This window comes from Pholcus phalangioides, unplaced genomic scaffold, assembly GCF_987345545.1.
Source record: "Pholcus phalangioides strain wild (caught in Gottingen) unplaced genomic scaffold, Ppha-v1.0 ptg000003l_1, whole genome shotgun sequence".
NCBI classification, from domain to species: domain Eukaryota; kingdom Metazoa; phylum Arthropoda; class Arachnida; order Araneae; family Pholcidae; genus Pholcus; species Pholcus phalangioides.
The window spans coordinates 9,940,233-9,960,408 of record NW_028301596.1 but is presented as its reverse complement, the minus strand read 5'-3'; the positions used below and the strand labels follow the sequence as shown (position 1 = coordinate 9,960,408).

General features: G+C 37.4%; 1 protein-coding gene and 1 non-coding gene across 12 annotated transcripts in view; both read left to right on the top strand.

Moving 5' to 3' along the window:
* Nucleotides 1-20,176, top strand: part of LOC149088024 (sodium channel protein para-like) — a 270,116-nt gene that overhangs the window by 160,434 nt on the left and 89,506 nt on the right. For 10 of the 11 annotated variants that reach the window (XM_089243934.1, XM_089243917.1, XM_089243900.1 and 7 more), the window contains 4 exons: nucleotides 6,449-6,784; nucleotides 11,953-12,158; nucleotides 15,143-15,271; nucleotides 17,474-17,565. In XM_089243934.1, coding sequence (XP_089100060.1) covers nucleotides 6,461-6,784; nucleotides 11,953-12,158; nucleotides 15,143-15,271; nucleotides 17,474-17,565 — 751 coding nt within the window. In that variant the 5' untranslated portion in view covers nucleotides 6,449-6,460. Of the gene's footprint in view, nucleotides 1-6,448; nucleotides 6,785-8,538; nucleotides 9,107-11,952; nucleotides 12,159-15,142; nucleotides 15,272-17,473; nucleotides 17,566-20,176 lie in introns of those variants that run through there. The other variant, XM_089243942.1, reaches the window with a different exon arrangement.
* On the top strand, nucleotides 3,358-3,430 carry TRNAK-CUU (transfer RNA lysine (anticodon CUU)). Its single transcript has one exon. It is a non-coding gene; the product is annotated as a tRNA-Lys (tRNA).

Here is a 20,176-nt window from a genome sequence, read left to right as displayed (position 1 = left end):
AAATCGGATAAAGCTTATCGCGCTTTTGGTCGTTTATATGCGTTCAAACTCTCTAGGTCACTCTTTTTGACACTCGCTGACCTAGTCCCTTGCTCTCTGGGTAGAGGTGGATTTATATCGGGCTATACAAATTTTGCAGCACCTCCTAACTTATCACCCTGGGATATGGCCTACTAAGCCCCTCCCCAATGTAAATACGCTACTGAGAGGGACATATTTGAACTTTTTAGAAACATGATTAGTGATGCATCAGGGCCACCTATTGGAGAGGTTTTGTACTATTTTTGTGTTTATAAAATTGTATGAACGCGTAATTTATAGTTCCTATCATCGAAATTTATAGTACCAAAACCGGTCATGACCCCTGCTCTATCCTCCCATGGGGGGAATATAAGCTAGTCACCCAGAAGGTTTGGGCCATGATGGAAGAGCGATGCGACGTCCAGAGCACTAGGCACCGAAAGACCACCAGCGGGCAAGAAGACACAAAGTTGAGTTGGCCAGATATTGTCAGATCACTTAAGTGACCCGCTGTGTTTTTACAGATCACTTGATAATTGTCCCGGTCTAATTAGCCCTCGTGTGCAGAAAATGACCGTAGTGTTACAAAAAATTACCTATGATCAATTATTGGTGGGGGGGGGGGGGGCTCGGCCTCTGTTATGCTATAATGCAATGAAGTTATTTTTTTTTTCATTTATGGTCAACCCCCTCTTCGGCCTCAAAATAGACATGTACACACACACGGCGCACCCCCCCCCCCCATCAAGATTTTCCTTGTTCTTCACACTCAAAGAATAGAGTAATGTATTTTCGGTAACAATTTCAAAGTACGCGGTCTTGAAAATTCTATAGTGTTTCTTGGAATTGTTACCAGAAATTGGTTGCTCTATTCTTTGGACTTTTTTTTTCAAACCGAGCACAACTCAGGTCTATCGCCATAGGCAATTTACTACCTAGTGAGTTGTGCCGGAATTGTAAGTGTGTGTACCTAACAGTCTGAGTGCGTATCTAGTGTTGTGTATGATTTTTCAGTGCTGCCATCTATATCTCAGAAGTGAAGTGAGTGATGTGTAGTGACTGAATATTTGTACTGTTTGTAGGCCTGTTGTTCTCTGTGGCGAGACTTTTTAATGGGGAGATCGGCTCGCATTTGCTCCTCGAAGTTGGGAACCACAGAAAACCAACTTCAGCCGACCACCACTGTGGTGACGGTGGGGCTCAAACCCAGATCCCCGCGATGCGAGTCCCCCAAGTAGCACAAAGATATAGATCTATATCGTAAAATTTCAGTTTCCAATATAGATCTATATCAGGTCACGATATCGTTCTGGCTAAAAAAGGCATAGTCAGAGATAAATATATCTATATCGTGAATATGATATATTCAAATACTTCAAATTTTGGATGATAGATGGCGCCCTTGCAGAAGAAATTTAAAAAAAAAAAGTATTTTCCTGTAGGTGGGTGGGTTTGAACCCATGTACCCATCCCATCTGTAACTCCGCATCTTACCAACCCACCACAACAGAACTGACTACAGGATGTTATTATTACATTAGTTTACAAGTAATGGTTTGTTTTTGTGTTTACAATTAAATTTATTCATTTTCATATGTATGCACACAAAAATTACAAAATAGAGAAATAGTGAGATATATTTATCATTTTGAGGCAGATAATTGAAAAAATTATATTATAAATAAGGAAATTATATATAACACAAGAAACAAATTAATGTATTGTGTAGTATATTAATTATTTATTTAAAATTATTAATTTATGCTAATAAAACATAATAAAAAATATGCAACACAAAAAAGTTAAAACTCTCAAAGTATGGTAAAAAATGAAAACACATCAAAGTGAAAAAATAAGTAATTTTAAGAAAAACACACATATACAACAAAAACAAGAGCAAATTTTTCTAACTTAAAAAAATATGTGCAATTATAAAGTGGCAATTAAAGTTACGGTGGATAAGTTGTTGCTCCCTACTAAAATACCAACATCTACGATGTAAAACATACACAGTAAGGATTCAATTATAACTGATGAAATGATTTTTATATATCAACATAATTAATCCTATTAAAATCAAAATTTCTTATGAAAAATTATTCATTCAAACGTTTTTAATTTCCATTCAAACAAAAAATTGTACCAACTTTAAATTTTCTCCAAATTTTTATTTGAAGGCAATATTTTTATTTAAATGGACACAATATGTTGATATATCAGCATATTGTGTATCTGATATATATCTTTGTCAGGTTCACGATATAGATGTATGTCATGTTGAGGATATAGAACTATGTCTTCTTTGAAAGATCTATATCAGGTCTATATCGAGAATCTGATATAGATCTTTGTCAGGTTCATGATATAGATCTATGTTTTCCAAACTATATTAAAATAATTTATTGTCCCAAGTTGTTGTCCTTCAAAGTAGAGATTATTCACATGGAATCAAATACATATTCGACTGAAAAATTAAAGACTTGATCAATTAACATCATAAATAATTTGCACCATATAGCACAAGATCGTTCTATATCATAGTTATCTGATATTCCTCTGACATTTCGATATATAACAATATGGTCCAGATATTGTACTATATCGTTGTGCTACTGGGGCCGTCACTATGACCACTCGACCACCACAGCGGCTACTCTTTGGACTGGACAACAAGGAAACACTTGGGGGGAAGTGTACATGTCTATTTTGCAACCGAAAAAAGGGGGGGGGGCACACGAGGGCTAATTAGACCGGGACGTGAAATTTATTGCCGTTTTTTCATACTCACCGAGAGGTTGGTGCGCTAACCCCCCGCCACCCACAAAATTTACTTGGGGTGGCTGAAATGCCTCAACCCCCAGGATCCGGCTCCTTTGCGCTCTTAAAGGTTGAGCACCCTTGGCCTATCCTAGGTCAGTGTTTATCAACATTTCTGAAAACGACGACTGTGCAACGTCCGAATTCTGTGTCATTGTGACCATTAGAAAATATTTGAGGGACATTAACCTTTACAGCGGTAATCACGAGATATCTCGTCAAACGTGGTTGCTTTAGTTCGGTCACCCCGAAAATACCTCGGGTTCTTTACACGCTTTTATTTCGATATGGCATTTATAATGCGGATCAGGAAAATTTTAAAAACAGTTCAAAGGGTTGGGGAATATGGATTCGCGAGAGCAATATAAGATGGGGAAGTTCAGATTTCAAAATAGCCTTGTATATGTACATTCAAATATGAACTTTCCTCCATTCAATGAGAGAAAGAAATGAGATAAGCTTTATCCGATTTGCTTGATGCTATTTTGTTGCTCTTTACTACAGTGTGAAGGAAATATCGCCCGGCTAGCTCAGTCGGTAGAGCATGAGACTCTTAATCTCAGGGTCGTGGGTTCGAGCCCCACGTTGGGCGCTTCAGCTTTTTTTTTTTTTCCCTCTCCGTTGTCGATTCGCTTCACTCGTGAAATTTTTCACCAAAATCAAAAAGCATCCCATCTCGCTATATATTTTTTTTCTTATTTCTTCTATAAATACACCTAATATATAAGTAAAACGATCACCGCGATAGAGCAACACTACACCAGAGATATCCATCTCTAATGTGTTGCTTTGTTAGGACAGGAATTAAGGATTTATTTGAGAAAAAAAGTTGACCAAATAGGATCATAAATAAGGATTTATTATCTGGTGATTTTCCAGTGGACGTAACACGGACAGTCCAGAGTCAAGAGTATACAGAAACATGTATATTCCTTAAGACAAGATGAAAGTCGGGGGTGCTCATGTTAGTTTATATTCAAAAAACGGATTTCAAATCATATTGTTGGTACTTAAAAATTACTTAGGCCGGCATTACACTATGAAAGTTTTAGAAAAGTTCATTTATAAAACTTTAAAAATGTAACCAATAAGGTTGTCGGTTACATTCGAGCAAATGCAACCTATAACTTTATTGATTGCATTATTCAAGTTTTATCAATGAACTTTTATCAAACTTTTACAGTGTAATCCCAGACTTACCAAAGATCCATCACGGATATCCATTTTTCGGATATAAAAATAATATAAGGCCGGGATTACGCTATAAAAGTTTTAGAAAAGTTCTTTTATAAAACTTGAAAAATGCAAGCGTGCCGGTTAGATCCGAGCGAACGTAACCAATAGACATCGATTGTCGATTTTTTTTTTTTCAAGTTTTGTGAAAAAACTTTTATCAAACTTTTGCAATGTAATCCCGGACTTAGGCTGAGATTACACTATAAAGGTTTTGTAAAAGTGCTTTTTTTTATAAAACTTAAAAAATACAACCAATAAGCTGAGCGGTTGCATTTGCTCGAATGTAACCGATCAGTTTATTCGTTGTATTTTTCAAGTTTTATACAAAAAAAGCACGTTTACAAAACTTTTATAGTGTAATCGCAACCTAAAAGTGATATAGACAAGCACTGAAGAGTGCCGGTCCACAAAATGTGTGTATAGATCTTATTTTCATTCAAGCCTGTCCAAAATTCAATGACAGAAAACAAACAAAATAAAATAATAAATTAAACGAAAATAAATTAAATAAAATAATAAATTAAATAAATTATGTCAATAATTAATTTATAATTGCCGTAATTCTGTCACCCGCTACTCTGAACTTGCAAATTCTGAAAACGCTTAAGATACGCCTTCTTGGGCAATGCCGTCTTAAATACTACTAGTACTTGGCCGTGCGTGCATCTTGTAGACATTTCTCTGCGGAATTTCTAACAAATCGGTATATGCCCGAACGTACTGTGAGTGCGAATGCGTGGCCCTAACGCATTTATATTGTCAGAGTTGTGTTTGTTTTGTGCTGGTGCCAAGGTAATTATACAGGAACAACAGAAGAAAAAAAAAATCTCTGGATATAAGAACCAACCTCTTATAAGAGTCAAAATGGCTGAACCAAACGTGATTCTTGTAAGTGGCGGCTACTGTATTTAATTTTTTTTTGAGTGACCCATAATAATTCCGAAGGATTTTTTTATATTTCTGTGCAAATTTAAATGAGTAGAATCGGTGGCAATTTTTTTCTCAAAACTTTTTGAAGACTTCACCTTGTAAGATCAAAAAGAGTTGGTAACTCTCAGTTTATATTTTTCCAAAAAGTCCTTGATGCCACTTTTCAGCCCTCAATTCCACAACGCAATATCCCTCCACTTACGCAGGGCCGTAGTGGTCATATCACATGTCAAGACCGTACCGGGGTTGGGGGGGGGGGCATGAAGGTCTGGTTTCCCCCCCCCCCACGAAATGTGAGAAAATGGCCGAAAAAAGGGAAAAAGATGGCGGCCAAATCTATTGTACTATCACTTTGGTTCCCCCTCCCCCGAAATGAAAGTGGTCCCCCCCCACCCCGAACGACATTTCTGGCAACGGGCCTGCCACATGTGCAGGGTGTTCTGTAAGTGCTAATGCGGCCTTTATCTCATCAACCGCCGGTCGTAGACACGTATATTTCTAATTTAAAAAAATGTTCACAATGAGTTCAAAAACTACCCTGTACCAGTTTTGAGAATGTAATGTGTTGCAAAATGAAAAAAATATCTGAATTTTTATAAGGTACCCTTGTCCTCTAACTATTATATCCAATTAGAAAGTTGCTGCCCTGTATCTCCTGAGCTCAACAAAAATAAATCACAAGTCTTTTCACTGCGATATTCACTGAGTTATTTTAATTCAAAAATCGCAGAAAAGTCATGAAAGAACACAAAAACCAACTGAAAACGTTTCTTTCCCTCATTAATGTTGTCCTTTCCCAACTTTTCTCAGATTTTTGAATTCAAATATCTTTGCGAATATCGCAGTTAAAAAAGTAGGATCGCTTTTGTTGTTCTCGGGAAAAAGACAGGGCAACAATTTTCTAATTCGAAGTTAGATGACAAGGGCACCTTATAAAAATTTAGATTTTTTTATTTTATGACACACTGTATTTTCACTTTCAAAACTGGTACAGCGTAATTTTTGAACGCCTCTTGAGCATTTTCTAAACTTATATTATACTTGTACGACGGACGGTAGATGAGATAAAGGCTGCATTAGCACTTACAGGGTATCCTGTATAAGGGTTGTCTCTCGAAGTTGAACCCTTTGAAGTTTCTCTTTCCGCCTAGGCTCAGTAAGCGTGATCTCGGATCAGTCGCGTAGCATCACTGCTCTAATATATTTTAACTGTAGCGCCACCTCGAAATACCAGGATAGCCAATGGCAATTAACCGGTTCTGTCAGGACGATGTCGGTTTGTTGCCAAAAGCCTGTACGCGAAGGGGTTAAGAGAGATATCAAATTGACTTGAAACTGAATTACCCAACGAATTCTTTGAAATCAATTAGTTATAAGTCATTGTCTTTGTTTTATTGAATTTTCTTCGATAAATTCACTGAAGTTTCTTTATCTAATTTCACAGCCGAGGTGAGCGATGTCTGCCGATGACCAGTCCGACGAGGAGGTGGTGCCAATATTCCGTCCCTTCACTCGCGAGTCCCTGGCAGCGATCGAGGCCCGCATTGCAGAGGAAACAGCTCGGAAAGAGCAAGCGCAGAAGCGGGAAGGAGAGCCTGGAGCCCCTCCCGCACCGGGAAGGCCCATAGAAGCGCCGGAAGGCTATCATCATGAAGCCTTCGAAGCCGACCCAAACTTAGAAGCTGGAATGCCTCTGCCCAAGCTCCTTCTGAACGAACTCCCGCTCGAGCTCGTAGCCACCCCCCTCGAAGACATCGACCGGTACTACGAAAATCAAAGGGTAAAAAATATACGACAATATTCTTTTTTTCTACTTGTTAATTATTTCTATTGTTAGTTACAGATATTGTATAATCATACGCATCGATTGAAAAAATGTGCATATAGAGTCACACACCTGAACTCCAACTTTTTCACTCTCCCCTCAAGTTGCGAACAAGAAACTGAATGAGGGGAAAATATTAGTCAAATTTTTACTCGATTTTTCTTGTCTTTCTTTGGCAACATTCAAACAATGACTAGCTATTTGACGAATTAGATCTTTTACTCACAAAATGAAGGAAATGAAGTCTTGTTCGCAGGGCCGCAACTAGGGGGGAGCAGGCGGGTCTGGTGCCCCACTGGTGACAAAACCATATATCTTCCTTCGGAAGCGGGGGGGGGGGCAAAGCGATAATCGGAGGGCCCTAAAATGAGCTCTTGTCAATTTCTTGAATTTCCACTTGAAAAAATGGGAGATTTTACTTGGCAAATCGACTCCCGCTATTTATCATAACACCAACATCGATCAGGGCCGTCTTGAGAGCATCATAGCCCCCCCCCCCCGGGTTAATTGATTTTTATGAGGCCCTACCTAGCAAATTCTCAACCAGATTTCATTTCTGTGAGATTCCCTCTTCTGTTGAGGCCCCTGAGCCTTGCCCGACTAGCACATGCGCAGTGGCGTCGGAGCCGGGGGTGCTTGAGCACCCACGGTAATTTGTGACATGGATCCGAGCACCCCCAGAATTGATCCAAAAATTTAAATTTCCGATATAAAACTAAAGACGAGCACCCACAGTTTCGAAACACTTCCGACGCCCCTGCACATGCATTAAGACGGCACGGCCAATACCTTCTAGAGCAGAAGGTGTTGGCACTGCGGGGATTGCCCCTATACTCTCGAGAAGCCCCCTAAGGGCCCTGAAGGGGATGCCTGGTAGGCCCATGCTTTAAGAAGGTCCTGGAGTAATTAAAGAATTAGGAAATCTCTTCTTCAACTCAGAAGCCAATGTGCGAAAAAACATTCAATGCCTGGTAATTAATAAATACTCCCGTTTAAAAAAAACACGTTAAAAACGGTTCCGTTTCGGTTGGAGTCGTTCATTGTTGGTGCAGAGGTGACATTTGTTGTAAGGAACATAGCCGAAGATGCGCGCGTGCGTGCCCACGACCACCTAGATAACCTGGAGCTAAGTTATATAGGAGGTCGTGGCGTGCCTCCTCGTGCACAAGTTTAGGGATTGCTGGCGACTTCAATGCACACATCTCGCATATTGAAACTTTCTGCTGCCATCTATGGAATATAAAAATACCACACATCAACCTCTGCTTTAAATATACCGAATGTAAAAAAAATTATAAATTAAATAGAAAAAAACATATAATATCATAAAATAATTTTTAAAATTATTGAATTTGCTTCAGAATTTTAACAGTGTTGTTCTTTGTGTCTTTTAAAGTTAGATTAGTACACTGCGCGTGAAGGTAATTCAAATGATTCCCCAATCGAAAACATCATAAATTTTTTTGACGCAATATATTAATCAAAAGACCTGAATTTCAAACCCTAAAAAAACTAATTTCAATCAAATAATTATAGCAGTTGTGTTTTTATTTCACAGGTGGCAGCAGAGATTCTAGTTGATTGGTGTTTTTCTAAAGTCACATAGTTATAGTCATCATCACTATCACCTATTGATTGTTAATATAATGCATAAACCGTGGTTACGGCCGTTCTTGTTTATATTTTCAAAATTAGTCCCTTGTGTTGTGGTCAGTAAGAATAAGTTGATCATGTGAATATTTATTACTTGATGTTTAGCGCCTGAATTTCGAGCCGAATTTTCCTAGGAGCAGGTCCTTCTGCGCCGCGTGAACCGAGTCGGATCATTTCGCGTAGGTAGAAACGTGCAACTTTATTACGCTACGCGCTTTTGTTTTCCTTGCGTGGCGCATAATCTGTTCTGTCGTCTGCACATCCACGTATTTCTGCACGATAAAAAAGGGAGGCAGAAAGGAAAAGAACGAAAACACAACAAAATCGAAGAGAAAATAGGTGAAACGCGCAGCGCACGACGCATTTGACTCCAGAAGCAGTCGGCCAACCAGCCGGACATAAAGCGCTGGCGAGAGACGTGTTGCGCTCTGTAGGAAAGCAGTCGTACCGCCTTTCTTGCTGGTGAGTGAACAGCGTGTCGCGCTGGGCGATTTACGTTGCACGCTGTTCAGACGAACCTGCTCCTAGGAAAACCAGTGTAATGATTGGAAAAAGAAGAAATCTAATATATCAGGGGGTGTACCCTTTAATGGAAAGGGGGTTTAGAAACTTTTCAGAGTAGTGGTAAGTGTGGTTTAGAATATAATTATTAACTCATTATTTTTGTGGCATTATTTATTTTGTTATTTTCAGAATGTAATTCTGACATAAATTATGTAGTTGGTACAAGGGGTCGATGGATGAAAGAGGTTAGGACCCCCCCCCCGCCCCCACAAGGATAGGGCTGGCGAAGCTCTAGTCCTGAGACTTAAGACTATTCTCAATTTTTTTTCAAGCTTCAAATTAACTATATGGGGGGGGGGGGGGCTGCCGAAGATCCCAGCCCATAGGCCCTGCTCCAGAATGTGGGGACTATGAGACCTCCCCTCCCCATAGATGTTTTTTGTGAAATGTAGGAGCCCCCCCCCCATGTCCTACTACTTTACCGCACACCAATTTTGATCATATAGCCATACAGAAACTCAATGGAGTTGAGTGGGAAATGAAATCGCCATCCATCGTGGTCATCTCAAGCCCCAAAGATAGCATTTGTTATTGACATTCTTCCCCTCGGTTTGAACCCTTGGACCCTGATGGTATCTTTCATGTTGGCAGAGAAGCCTGTTACCACTGCACCACTAAAACTAAAAATAATTTTTTTAAACAACTGGAACCGTTATTGCTGATTGCTGACTGTTCTCGACTGTTCTATAGTAACTGATATTGAAGGACCGGACACCATGGCCTCCACAAGGGTGAGCCTGACACAGCCCGGGACGATTTCCATCTTTTTTTTTTCTTCAAAAAACCTTTCCTTAGTGAGTCTTTGCATCATGTTATTTTTCATGCTATAAATTCATCATAAAGGGATTTGTGTTAGTCTGACGAGGGCGCTGAAGATCCTAGCCTTGGGGCCCTGCTTCAGGATGTGGGAGCCATGCCAGACACACCCTCATTTCACATCTCATAAGCGTTCCCAAAAGATGGATGTATCCAGAAATTTATTAATTTATGTGAAAATTATGAACACTGTTATTTTACATATAGTCTACTACTACATACCTATATTTCATATATACATATATATATGTACAACTATAGCTGTTACCTGCTGCTCGGCTCGTGTGAATATAATAATAATTTAATTACATGGCAATGATTCACCCATATAGCATTTGGACTATCATGGTCCCCTCAGGGGGTTGAATTTTCAGAAATCTGTCTTAGTGGGTATCTACATTGTAAAATACAATACTAACCAAATTTCATATTTATAGCTTCACCGGTTTCAGCTTGATGCCATGATTGCCCATATGACTTTTGAACCACCTTATTACCCGCTTAAAAGTTGGAATTTGAAAAGTCCCTCCTTAGTGAGTCTTCACATCATAAAATCAAGCAACTGACTAACATTCATATTTACAACTTCAAAATGATTTCAGCTCAGCGACGATTGCTCCATATAACCTTTGAACCCACCCTTAGGGGTTGAATTTTAATTCTAATTTTGAGAAATCCCTTTTCAGCGAGTCTCTACATTACAAATAAAAATACTGACAGAATTTCATATTTTACACTTCAGCAGTTTCGGCTTGGTGTGATTCCTCTACATATCCTTTAAATATCCTTGAAACCCCTTTAGGGGGTGGAATTTCGAATAACCCTTCCTTATTGAGTCTTTGCATCATGAAATAGGACTACTGACCAAATTTCATATTTGTAGCTTCAGCGGTTTCGGCTCGCCATGATTTCTCTATATAACCTTTGAACCCCCACCTCTTAAGAGTCAAATTTTAAAAAAAAAAAAACCTTCTTAGTGAGTCTTTACATCATGGTATAAAACTACTGACCAAATTCCATAAATATAGTTTCAGAGAGAAAGATAGAGCAGTTTCGGCTCAGCAATGATGAATCACTTAATCAGGACATGTTGTTATATATATATCTATATATGTATATAATAAAAAATCTGGGATAAAAATTATAACCATACATTGTTCATGGTTAATCAGTCCGTAACTGACAACACCCTCTATAGTAAATTCATGGCGCAATATGTTAATTGATGAGATTTATCTCCCCCCCCCCCGCCCCGAACCAGAGCCCTATTGACCTCCTTCATAGTGGAATTCCCCAAAGCAGAATATGCCAAAATGTGCGACGTACGTCGCAGAACAACCAGTGCTGTTGCAGAACAATCTGGAAGAATTTTAAGAAAAGTGTAGAAAAACGCTATTATGCATATGTGAATTTTTACCGCAGAACATTTTCAGTCAGCTGATGGCTTGTTGCAGAACATCACAAGACATTCTGCTTTGGTGGTGGAATTCAACCAATGTCGTTCAATTTAAAGGTTTTTTTTAATAATCCACTGATGACTATTATTCGCCTACTTATGTCGATACTACCAAATAACTCTTGGCATTCCTTTTGTTTCATGTAACATTCCCTCGGAAAACCACACGAGGGGTTTTTCCCTCTTTATTTTGTTTAATCAATGTGTACATTCTTATTTGCACTTAACCCTTAACTGGCACTGCAAAAATTCTGCGTGTGTGTGTGTTACTGGGTGGCATGGTGCCATTTTGACAGAGTATCAATGCATTTATGAAAACAGTGTGAAAACAGTTTTCATAAAAAAAAACAAATTGTATATTGCGACCATCGTAAATATTGTCTTCTTGATGGGTATTATAACCCCTCTATAATTTTTTTCTAAACAGTTTATGAACACCCTGTAAGTATGATTTCAATAGCTTTATTCATTGTACTCTCAACAAAAAAGGCATTAGTTCTACCAGACCAGTCCAAACACGCTGAATGCCATGTACCATGCTGGTATTGCCTATGATGTGATCAGTTGTAAAGATGAAAGCATAATTAATACATATGCGATTATTGTTACTGAATTTTTCTCCTTTTTTTTGCAGACTTTCGTGGTTATTAGCAAGGGGAAAGACATCTTCCGGTTCAGTGCTACCGATGCCCTTTGGCTCCTCAGCCCTTTCAATCCCATCCGCCGAGTGGCAATTTATATATTGGTCCATCCTCTTTTCAGCTTCTTAGTCATTGTCACAATCCTTGTTAACTGCATACTCATGACTATGCCCACCAATCAAACTATTGAAGATACCGAGTAAGTAATTTTATGGATGTTCGTTCTTTTTTGTTTTTCCCCCTTGCTTTATGTGTAGATATAACGTCATAATAATATTCCTGATATAACATAATTTAATGTGTTGGAATAATTAATGAATTTTAAGTGTTCATTGGTTATTGTGCTCACAAAATTGGAACCACTTTTCCACAGCTTTGATATTAACAATTAGTTGTGTATTTACAGGGGGGGGGGGGTTTAGCGGGCTATAGGCCAGAGTGGTAAGTTCCGAGGGGCCAGGAAACAGGAAATCTCAGGAATGAATGGCCAAGAAAATTATTACCCGAATGGGAGACGAATGGACGGCAAACTTTGTATAGTCCACCATAAATCAACCTCTGTCCAGATAGCGAGAGACTAGGTCAGTGAGTGTTAAAACGAGTAACTTGGGGAGAGTGAACGCATATGAAGGACAGAAAAGCACGATAAGCTTTTTCTGATTTGTTTTAAGTGACATAGAGAGTGAGTGATCTAGAGCCTGTGTGAACATGTGAATGACCAAAAGAGTGACCTAGAACACAGAGGCGCTGACATAAAGAAAACATTAGAGGGGGGTTGAAAGTTGCTGGTCCCAAGTGTACAGTCAGAAGATGTAGGGAATTATTGGGCCTCAGCTCCTAGATTCTGGCCCATTCGCTAGAGCGTGTGGATGGCCTCTCAAGGGTGGGGCCGAAAGGTATCTAGCCTGGGGGCATGAGACAATTCTCATAATTTTTTTTTTTTTCAAATTACAAAGATTCCTGCAAAGATTACAAGAGCCAAAGATTCCTGCCTAAGGGCCCCCTGCTGAAGGATCGGGGGGTGAAGGCATGAACTTGTGAATGGCCAACACAAGAATAACCTAGAGTGTTTCTGGGACCTGAAGTTGTGGCAGAAGCCAGAAAACTCAATGGCCTAGTCGAGAGAGGGTGCTATTGTCCAGTTTTATTAAGACCTTCTCCACCTTTTGACGTTAACATGTTATATCCCATATCGGGACAGAGTCGGGGCCATGTTTAACTTTGTTTTGTTATTATGTGGAACTAGCTATAATACCCACCACTGTGGTTGTGAAATGATCATAGCGGCAGTCTAGCAGCTCGAGGACCCGGGTTCAAACCCCACCGGCACGACAGTAGTGGTCAACGGAGGTTGGTTTTCTGTGGTTCCCAACATTGAGGCATGAATGTGGGCCGATTTCTCCATTAAAAAGTCTTGCCACAGATCACGACAGGCCCACAACAGTACAAATCTTCAATTATTACACTTCACTCATAATTCGAAAAATAGATGGCACTACTAAACAAGCATTACATGTAAACATAACATTAGGTTTACAACACATACACAGACATTCCAACATGTACCAATTTGTTGGAAGTTCCGCAGAAGAATATGGACAAAGTGCATGTGTGGTTTAGTAGTGGAAGCTATAATATCTAGGTTTTCTCTATATACTGGGAGCATCGAAAAAGTGACAAACCATTGTAAAGGAGTAAACATGTCTGAAACGCATGTTTGGGAACTACGGTTTAACCAAAATAAACATTCTGAAACTCATTATTGAGGCCATTGTTGCCACCATTTTTTCCCATTACGGACATTATCCCAGCTGTGACAAACTTCCATGTTTCTATGATTTAAGTGGCATCCCGTTTGGAATATATATATATATATGCAAAATTTGGTGATTGGTCCAGAATTTTTGATTTGTATAGAGAATATACACACACGCAGAGAAAATCAATTTTATGTACATGATATCCTGTAAGTCCTAATTTGGCCTTTATCTCATCAGCCATTCATCGTAGAGGTATAGTCCTAATTTGAAAAATGCTCAAAATGTGCTCAGGGATCGCTGTTCCAGTTTCAAGAATGAGGAATACAATATGTCACAAAACAAAAAAAATCTAAATTTTTCTTCTCCCCTCCTCCTTTCCCTGTCTTTTAACTTCAAATTAAAAAGTTGTTGCTCTGTCTCTCCTGGGGCCAACAAAATAATTCCATGTTTCTAAGTGCAATATTCGCTAAGATATTTGATTCAAAAATCATAGAAAAAGTTATGAAAGAACAGCATAAAATAAGGAACAATGCTTCTTCACCTCACTTATGTTAATTTTTTTTTCCAACTTTTCTTCGATTTTGAATTTTAATATCTCAGAGAATATTGCACTTAGAAACGTGGAATGTTTTTATTAGCATCACGAGAGACAGGGCAACAACTTTCTAATTGGGAGTTAGAGAAGAGGGGGACCAAAAAAAGGAATTTAGATTTTTCTAGTTTTCAAGGAAACACATATTTTCTGGATATTACGCTGAGGTGAACTCGGAAAAAAAGGCATCTTTCACCGGGATGCAAACCCAGGCCCTCTTTCTTACCGGGCAAGCATGCTACCATCTACACCACTGGACACATCACCCTGACTTCCTTATTTCACACACTGTGGCGTGCGGCGCTGAAATAGAAGAGACATTAGTAGCCTCTCTTAACTTCAGGAAATGGCCCCCAGGTAGGACGGTTTAGAGAGAGATAGATGGCTCTTTCTCAGCCCAAGATATCTCAGTCCTGGTGGAGACAAGATGACTTATTTCCGAGTTCACCTCAGCATGATATCCAGAAAAAATATATTTCCTTGATACCTTGAGCTGGGAAAGAGCCATCTATCTCTATTTTTTTCTATTTTTTTTTTATTACACACTATATATCCACTCTCAAAACTGGTACAAATTGATTCCTGAACACATTTTGGGCATTTAAACCAGAGCCATACCTCTATGACAAACGGTTGATGAGGTAAAGACAAACATACAGGACACCTTGTATATCGATGATAAATTCCGGTGGAAAAGTTGCCAAAAATTTGTCAGTCCTGTGTCCCGAATCGTATGATGAGTATTTCAAATGTTGAAGTATAATATTGAATATAACTTTTGTGCATTGAATCGTGCAATTTTTAATGCCTTTTTTATTTTTGTTCTTCCAGAATTATCTTTACCTTAATATACACCTTTGAGTCCACCTTAAAAATGTTAGCCAGGGGTTTCATTCTTGAGAACTTCACATATCTTCGCGATCCTTGGAACTGGCTAGATTTTGTAGTTATTGCTTTAGCGTGAGTATAGAATTTATTTATCATGATATGTATCAGATTTTATCCAGTTTTTACATGCTACTTTTATGCATTCTATTTTTTTTTTCTATATTGTTAATGTTTGCATGAATGAAAAATAATCCTTGTACCAATTTAATGAGTTGCCAAAGGCTTACTGTATTGATTATGAGATTTTACTGCATATGGCCAGATTTTGTTTACTATCCGAAATGATCCAAGTTTGTGAAATAGTTTAGCTAGAGTTTGATTTTTGATCATTTTGTTGCACCAGATGTGCTTGTGGAACATCAATTCTGAGCAAAAAATGTTTTTGTCTCTCACTGGAATTTTATTTTGAACCCTGAGGGGAATACACCAACCATTCTGCTCCTAAGCATACCCCAAGGTTAATTACTCCTGAACCTTAGTAACTTTGTACCATTGGCTTACCAATGTTTCCAACTTGGTTAATCTTCATTCGAGGATCAAGAAATTTTGTCACTTGTTGTTTCTTATCTAAAAGTGCAAATGGAAGTTGTAAAAAAAGTCTTTCTGCAGTAACAAGATTTTCACAGCATTTCAAAAAACTAGGGCTGCAGCTTGGGGGGGGGGGGAGAGCATTCAGGCTTGGTGCCCTTTACCAGTGTGGTATGAATTTCACTATTTAACCTCTCCTTCGACATTACAAGGTGCTTCAAAATGTGTGCTTTCCACAGCTGACCAAACACCTAGCCCTGGCCAAATGATTCTTTTTTTTTTTTTTGGGTAAAATGGTCATGAGAACCAATTTAGGAAATTGAATTAAATCTTTCTCATTTAACATCTTCAGTGCCATTTCGAAATCCTGTAAAATAGATTTGCAGAGCCACAGCGAAAAAAATACTTAAGATATAGTAGGAACAACATTGTGACAAAAACCAATTTACAGCAAATCGGCAAGTCTGGGGAATTTCTCTCTAGAGAAATAGACTCTATCACTCTTTCTCTCTCGAAACTGTCAAAAGCTACAACTTTAATGTGTGAAAGAATTTATGTCTAGTAACTTTAAAATCTCAACTTTTACCCCTATTGAAAGCATGTTAAATTTGTGTTCACACACATTTTTATTGATACTCTTGACTTGAAACAAACAGCATTACTTAAAAATAGTGACACATAATTCAGATTTTTTTTTTGGCCTATACATATACAATGACAAGGCCACAGCAGACAAAATGCCCAAAGAGGTGGCTATAGGTGGCATAGCTGTTCTTGTAGATGTTAACTCTCACATCGTTGTCTGTAATTAGATTTGTCACTGTCCTCATTATGCATAATGAACTTAATGTGATAATATCGTATGAAAACTCACCTTTTGAATCGCTTCTTAGTAGCTGAGTACTGACAGCAAATTCAAAACACTGTCAAAGTTTATAAACAATAAGATCAAAGTTTCAAATGACCCTTACATGGAAACGGTCCCATGGTGTCATCCTCAAAAAAATTATCAAAAAAAATTTACATTCATCTCACCTAGAAACACATTTAAAAAAAAGCTGTGGAATGCAATTATTAAAGCCGCAAACATTTTTTAAGAATGATAACCGTTGGCTACTCATTGCTGCTTGTCACATAAACCTATAAAAAAAACTTTTTACTTTCATTATTCTAGCTTCTCTGTTCTAGAAACTAGTTATTTAGTTAGTTCTCTTTTTTTTGTCTGTGCTGTACTTGACCATATGTTGTTTGAACGACTTTATATCATTGATCACTCTAACACTTTAGGGTTGCTTTGGATTTTTAAATTCATTTTTGACCTCTCTCTATTGACATTCAAACTATTAATATTTACAAAAAAATTTTGGTCACCTATAATTATTGTGCCAGATTTTTTTTTATATTTTTGTGCACATTTAAATGAATAGAAAATCAGGTAATTTTTTCAAAAATTTCTGAAGACATTACCCTGGAACCGTTTCCTTGTTAGAAAGAGGATCTTTACTTTATAGAAAGATGCAAGAAGAATTTTTTGGAATTGCCAGTATACTCTATCTGTTGTAAATTGGTTTTTTTCCAAGTCGTTTTTCTAAAAAAAATTAAAATTATCCAATGTCACATTGGGTATCACACAGCCTAAATTACTGTCAAAATAAGTTTAAAAAGAAAGCATTAGTTAATTCAGTTAGTATGTTGATATGATGAATATGATATCAATTTTACTATTTTGTTTTTTCACTTTTACAGGTATGTCACAATGTTTGTTGATTTAGGAAATCTATCTGCCTTGCGAACCTTCCGTGTCCTTAGAGCCTTAAAAACTGTAGCTATAATACCAGGTATGTGTTGTTACCGATATTGTACTTTATTGCATGCTTGCCAAATACCTTGGAATGTCCATAGTTTCTACGGATTTCTGCCATAAAATACAGAATTGCTGTGAATCACGAAAAAATATAGAAGTCTGTTTTTTTTTCCCAAAAGTATTTGTTTTTGATTGGAGATTTCAGTGGTTTTTATTATTATACTGAGTATAACATGATGTTGCATAAGGAAGCAAGCCTGTTGTTGATAGCCGTTGTAAAATTTTTCTTTGTTTAGCTGTACGTACATCCGCAAGTTGAATCTCCAGATTGGCCTTTTTACCGAAATCTTTTTAATTTCTGAATGGAAAAAAAAGAGCAGAAGTATATATAATAGTTTATTAAACAGGTATAATTTATTAAAGGATAATTTTCTCCAAAGAAAGTGGAAGAGGGGATGTCGAGGGTGACAACGCAGTGCAGTGATAGCAGCCTGTTCCAAAAAATCAAAGAACTTTCATTGACTTCATGTGGAATATTCTCAGCAAAGATACCCAAACGTAAATACTTTGAATGCTCGTCAGAATTGGATAAATACCTGAAATGGCCAAGTTGAAGAAAATTGATTTGAATTTTTGATATACTCATTGGGGAAAAAATTGGGGAATCCTACCCCCACTCCACTTCCCATTGGCAAACATTGAGACTACGGATAGGCTTAATCTCAAGGTTGGCATGTATGCATTTGCATAAAAATTCCCAATAGTAATTTATTATTACATTAGTCACAAGCTTAAATATGTAAATGGAATAGAACTTGATCACTTCCAATCACTCTTTGTCCAAAATCAAGGAGGTGCTAATAAAAACTGAATAATCATCAACCTTCAAACAAACACTGATGTGTTATGTTGAATGCCACGTAGAACAATTTCTTCATTGCAACACTTCTTCCTCTTCACAAAAGGGGAAAGGCCACTTTTTTTTTCTCATTTAACACAATCTGTCGTAAACCAGATAAAAAGTGATATGTTTGTCCAAGTAGTCCGCCTAATGTATTTTTTGTCTCGACTGCATTCAACCGTAAAAGAAACATGTAATGTAGTACAATAGAACCTAAATTATCCAAACACATTGGGACCGAAGGGTGTTCGGAAAAGTGAAAGGTTCGGTAAATAGATTAATAATAATAATAACATGGTCTTCACGTATTCCCAAGGGATCAGCATGATCCGTCCAGGGAATTTGTTAGTGTTAGTAGACATCCATGCCCGAACCGGGATTCGAACCCAGACCTGCGCTGTGAGATGCTAGTTCCCTAACCACTCGACTGACAGGCGGTAAACTAATTCGATAATGCAAAGAAATAAATTGAAATTTGGACAAATGATACCCCCAAAAAAATTGTGATAAGAACTTTTTTGTTATCAAGAAGACGGGCTCCTCCCTCTCATTAAAGCATACTCAGAAGATTAAGATGAATTTGTGAGACAAAAAAAAAGATGTCAGACAAATCTGCACGTTTTTTTGCTTGTTAATCATTTATAAATACATAAATTATACAGAGTCCACCCCTACTTACATCTGTATCTCACAGATACAGTATATACACAATTGTTTGGAAGTGGATTATTGTATAAAAGAAGCTATCGAGTTGGGAGATAAGAGAGTTCAAGTTCCAAGAAAATACCAACTGTTGAGCATCATTGACTATAGAGAACTGAAAATGAGAGGTTGAAAAGGTGTTCGGTTGACCGAGTTGTTTGGAAAATTGATGTTCGGATAAACGAGGTTCTACTGTATTATCAAAACATTATACAGTAAAACCCCCTCTTAATGGACACTTCTCAGATGCAGTCACCCCTCTTTAACGGCCAAATAATAATTTTCCCCATGTATAACAAAAGTATTAATTTCAAACCCCTGATTAATGGTCACCCTTTTTTTATGGACAATTTTTTTTTGCCCCACTGGTGACAGCAAAACAGAGGTTTTACTGTATTTTCATTGATTGTGCTAATAATACAAGTAAATGCTAGACTTTTCCACTTCACATGTTAACTGAGTTCAGTTGTGTGTAGTCTAAAGCAAATGCAGTTAACACAGTGTAAAACCAAGAATGAAGGCCTATATTGAACATAATTGGGAAACAACTTTCAAATAATAAAGGTAAAAATAAATGAAGAAAAATCACAAGTTTATATATTAGCCCATGAACACAACTTTTCTGTCAAAAAGTTGTAAAATGACTGGTGATAAATCTCTGAGCAATTAGCAATGTAAACTTCCCAATAATAGCCAATATAACATGTGTTAGCAAGACGTATCATATTTCAACAAAAACAATGTCCAAATTATCAGTTGTATTAGTAACAATTTTTTATTTTTATTTTAAATGTATTGTATTATTTCAAATAGTAAAATAAACTTTGGAAGAACAAAAGTTAATCAATCAAGACCCTATTTTTTCAGTGATGTAAAAATATTAGTATAATATATTTAGTATATAAAATAAGTATATTTAAATATTAGTACAGTATTTAGTATATTTAAATATTAGTACAGTATTTAGTATATTTAAATATTAGTACAGTATTTAGTATATTTAAATATTAGTACAGTATTTAGTATATTTAAATATTAATAT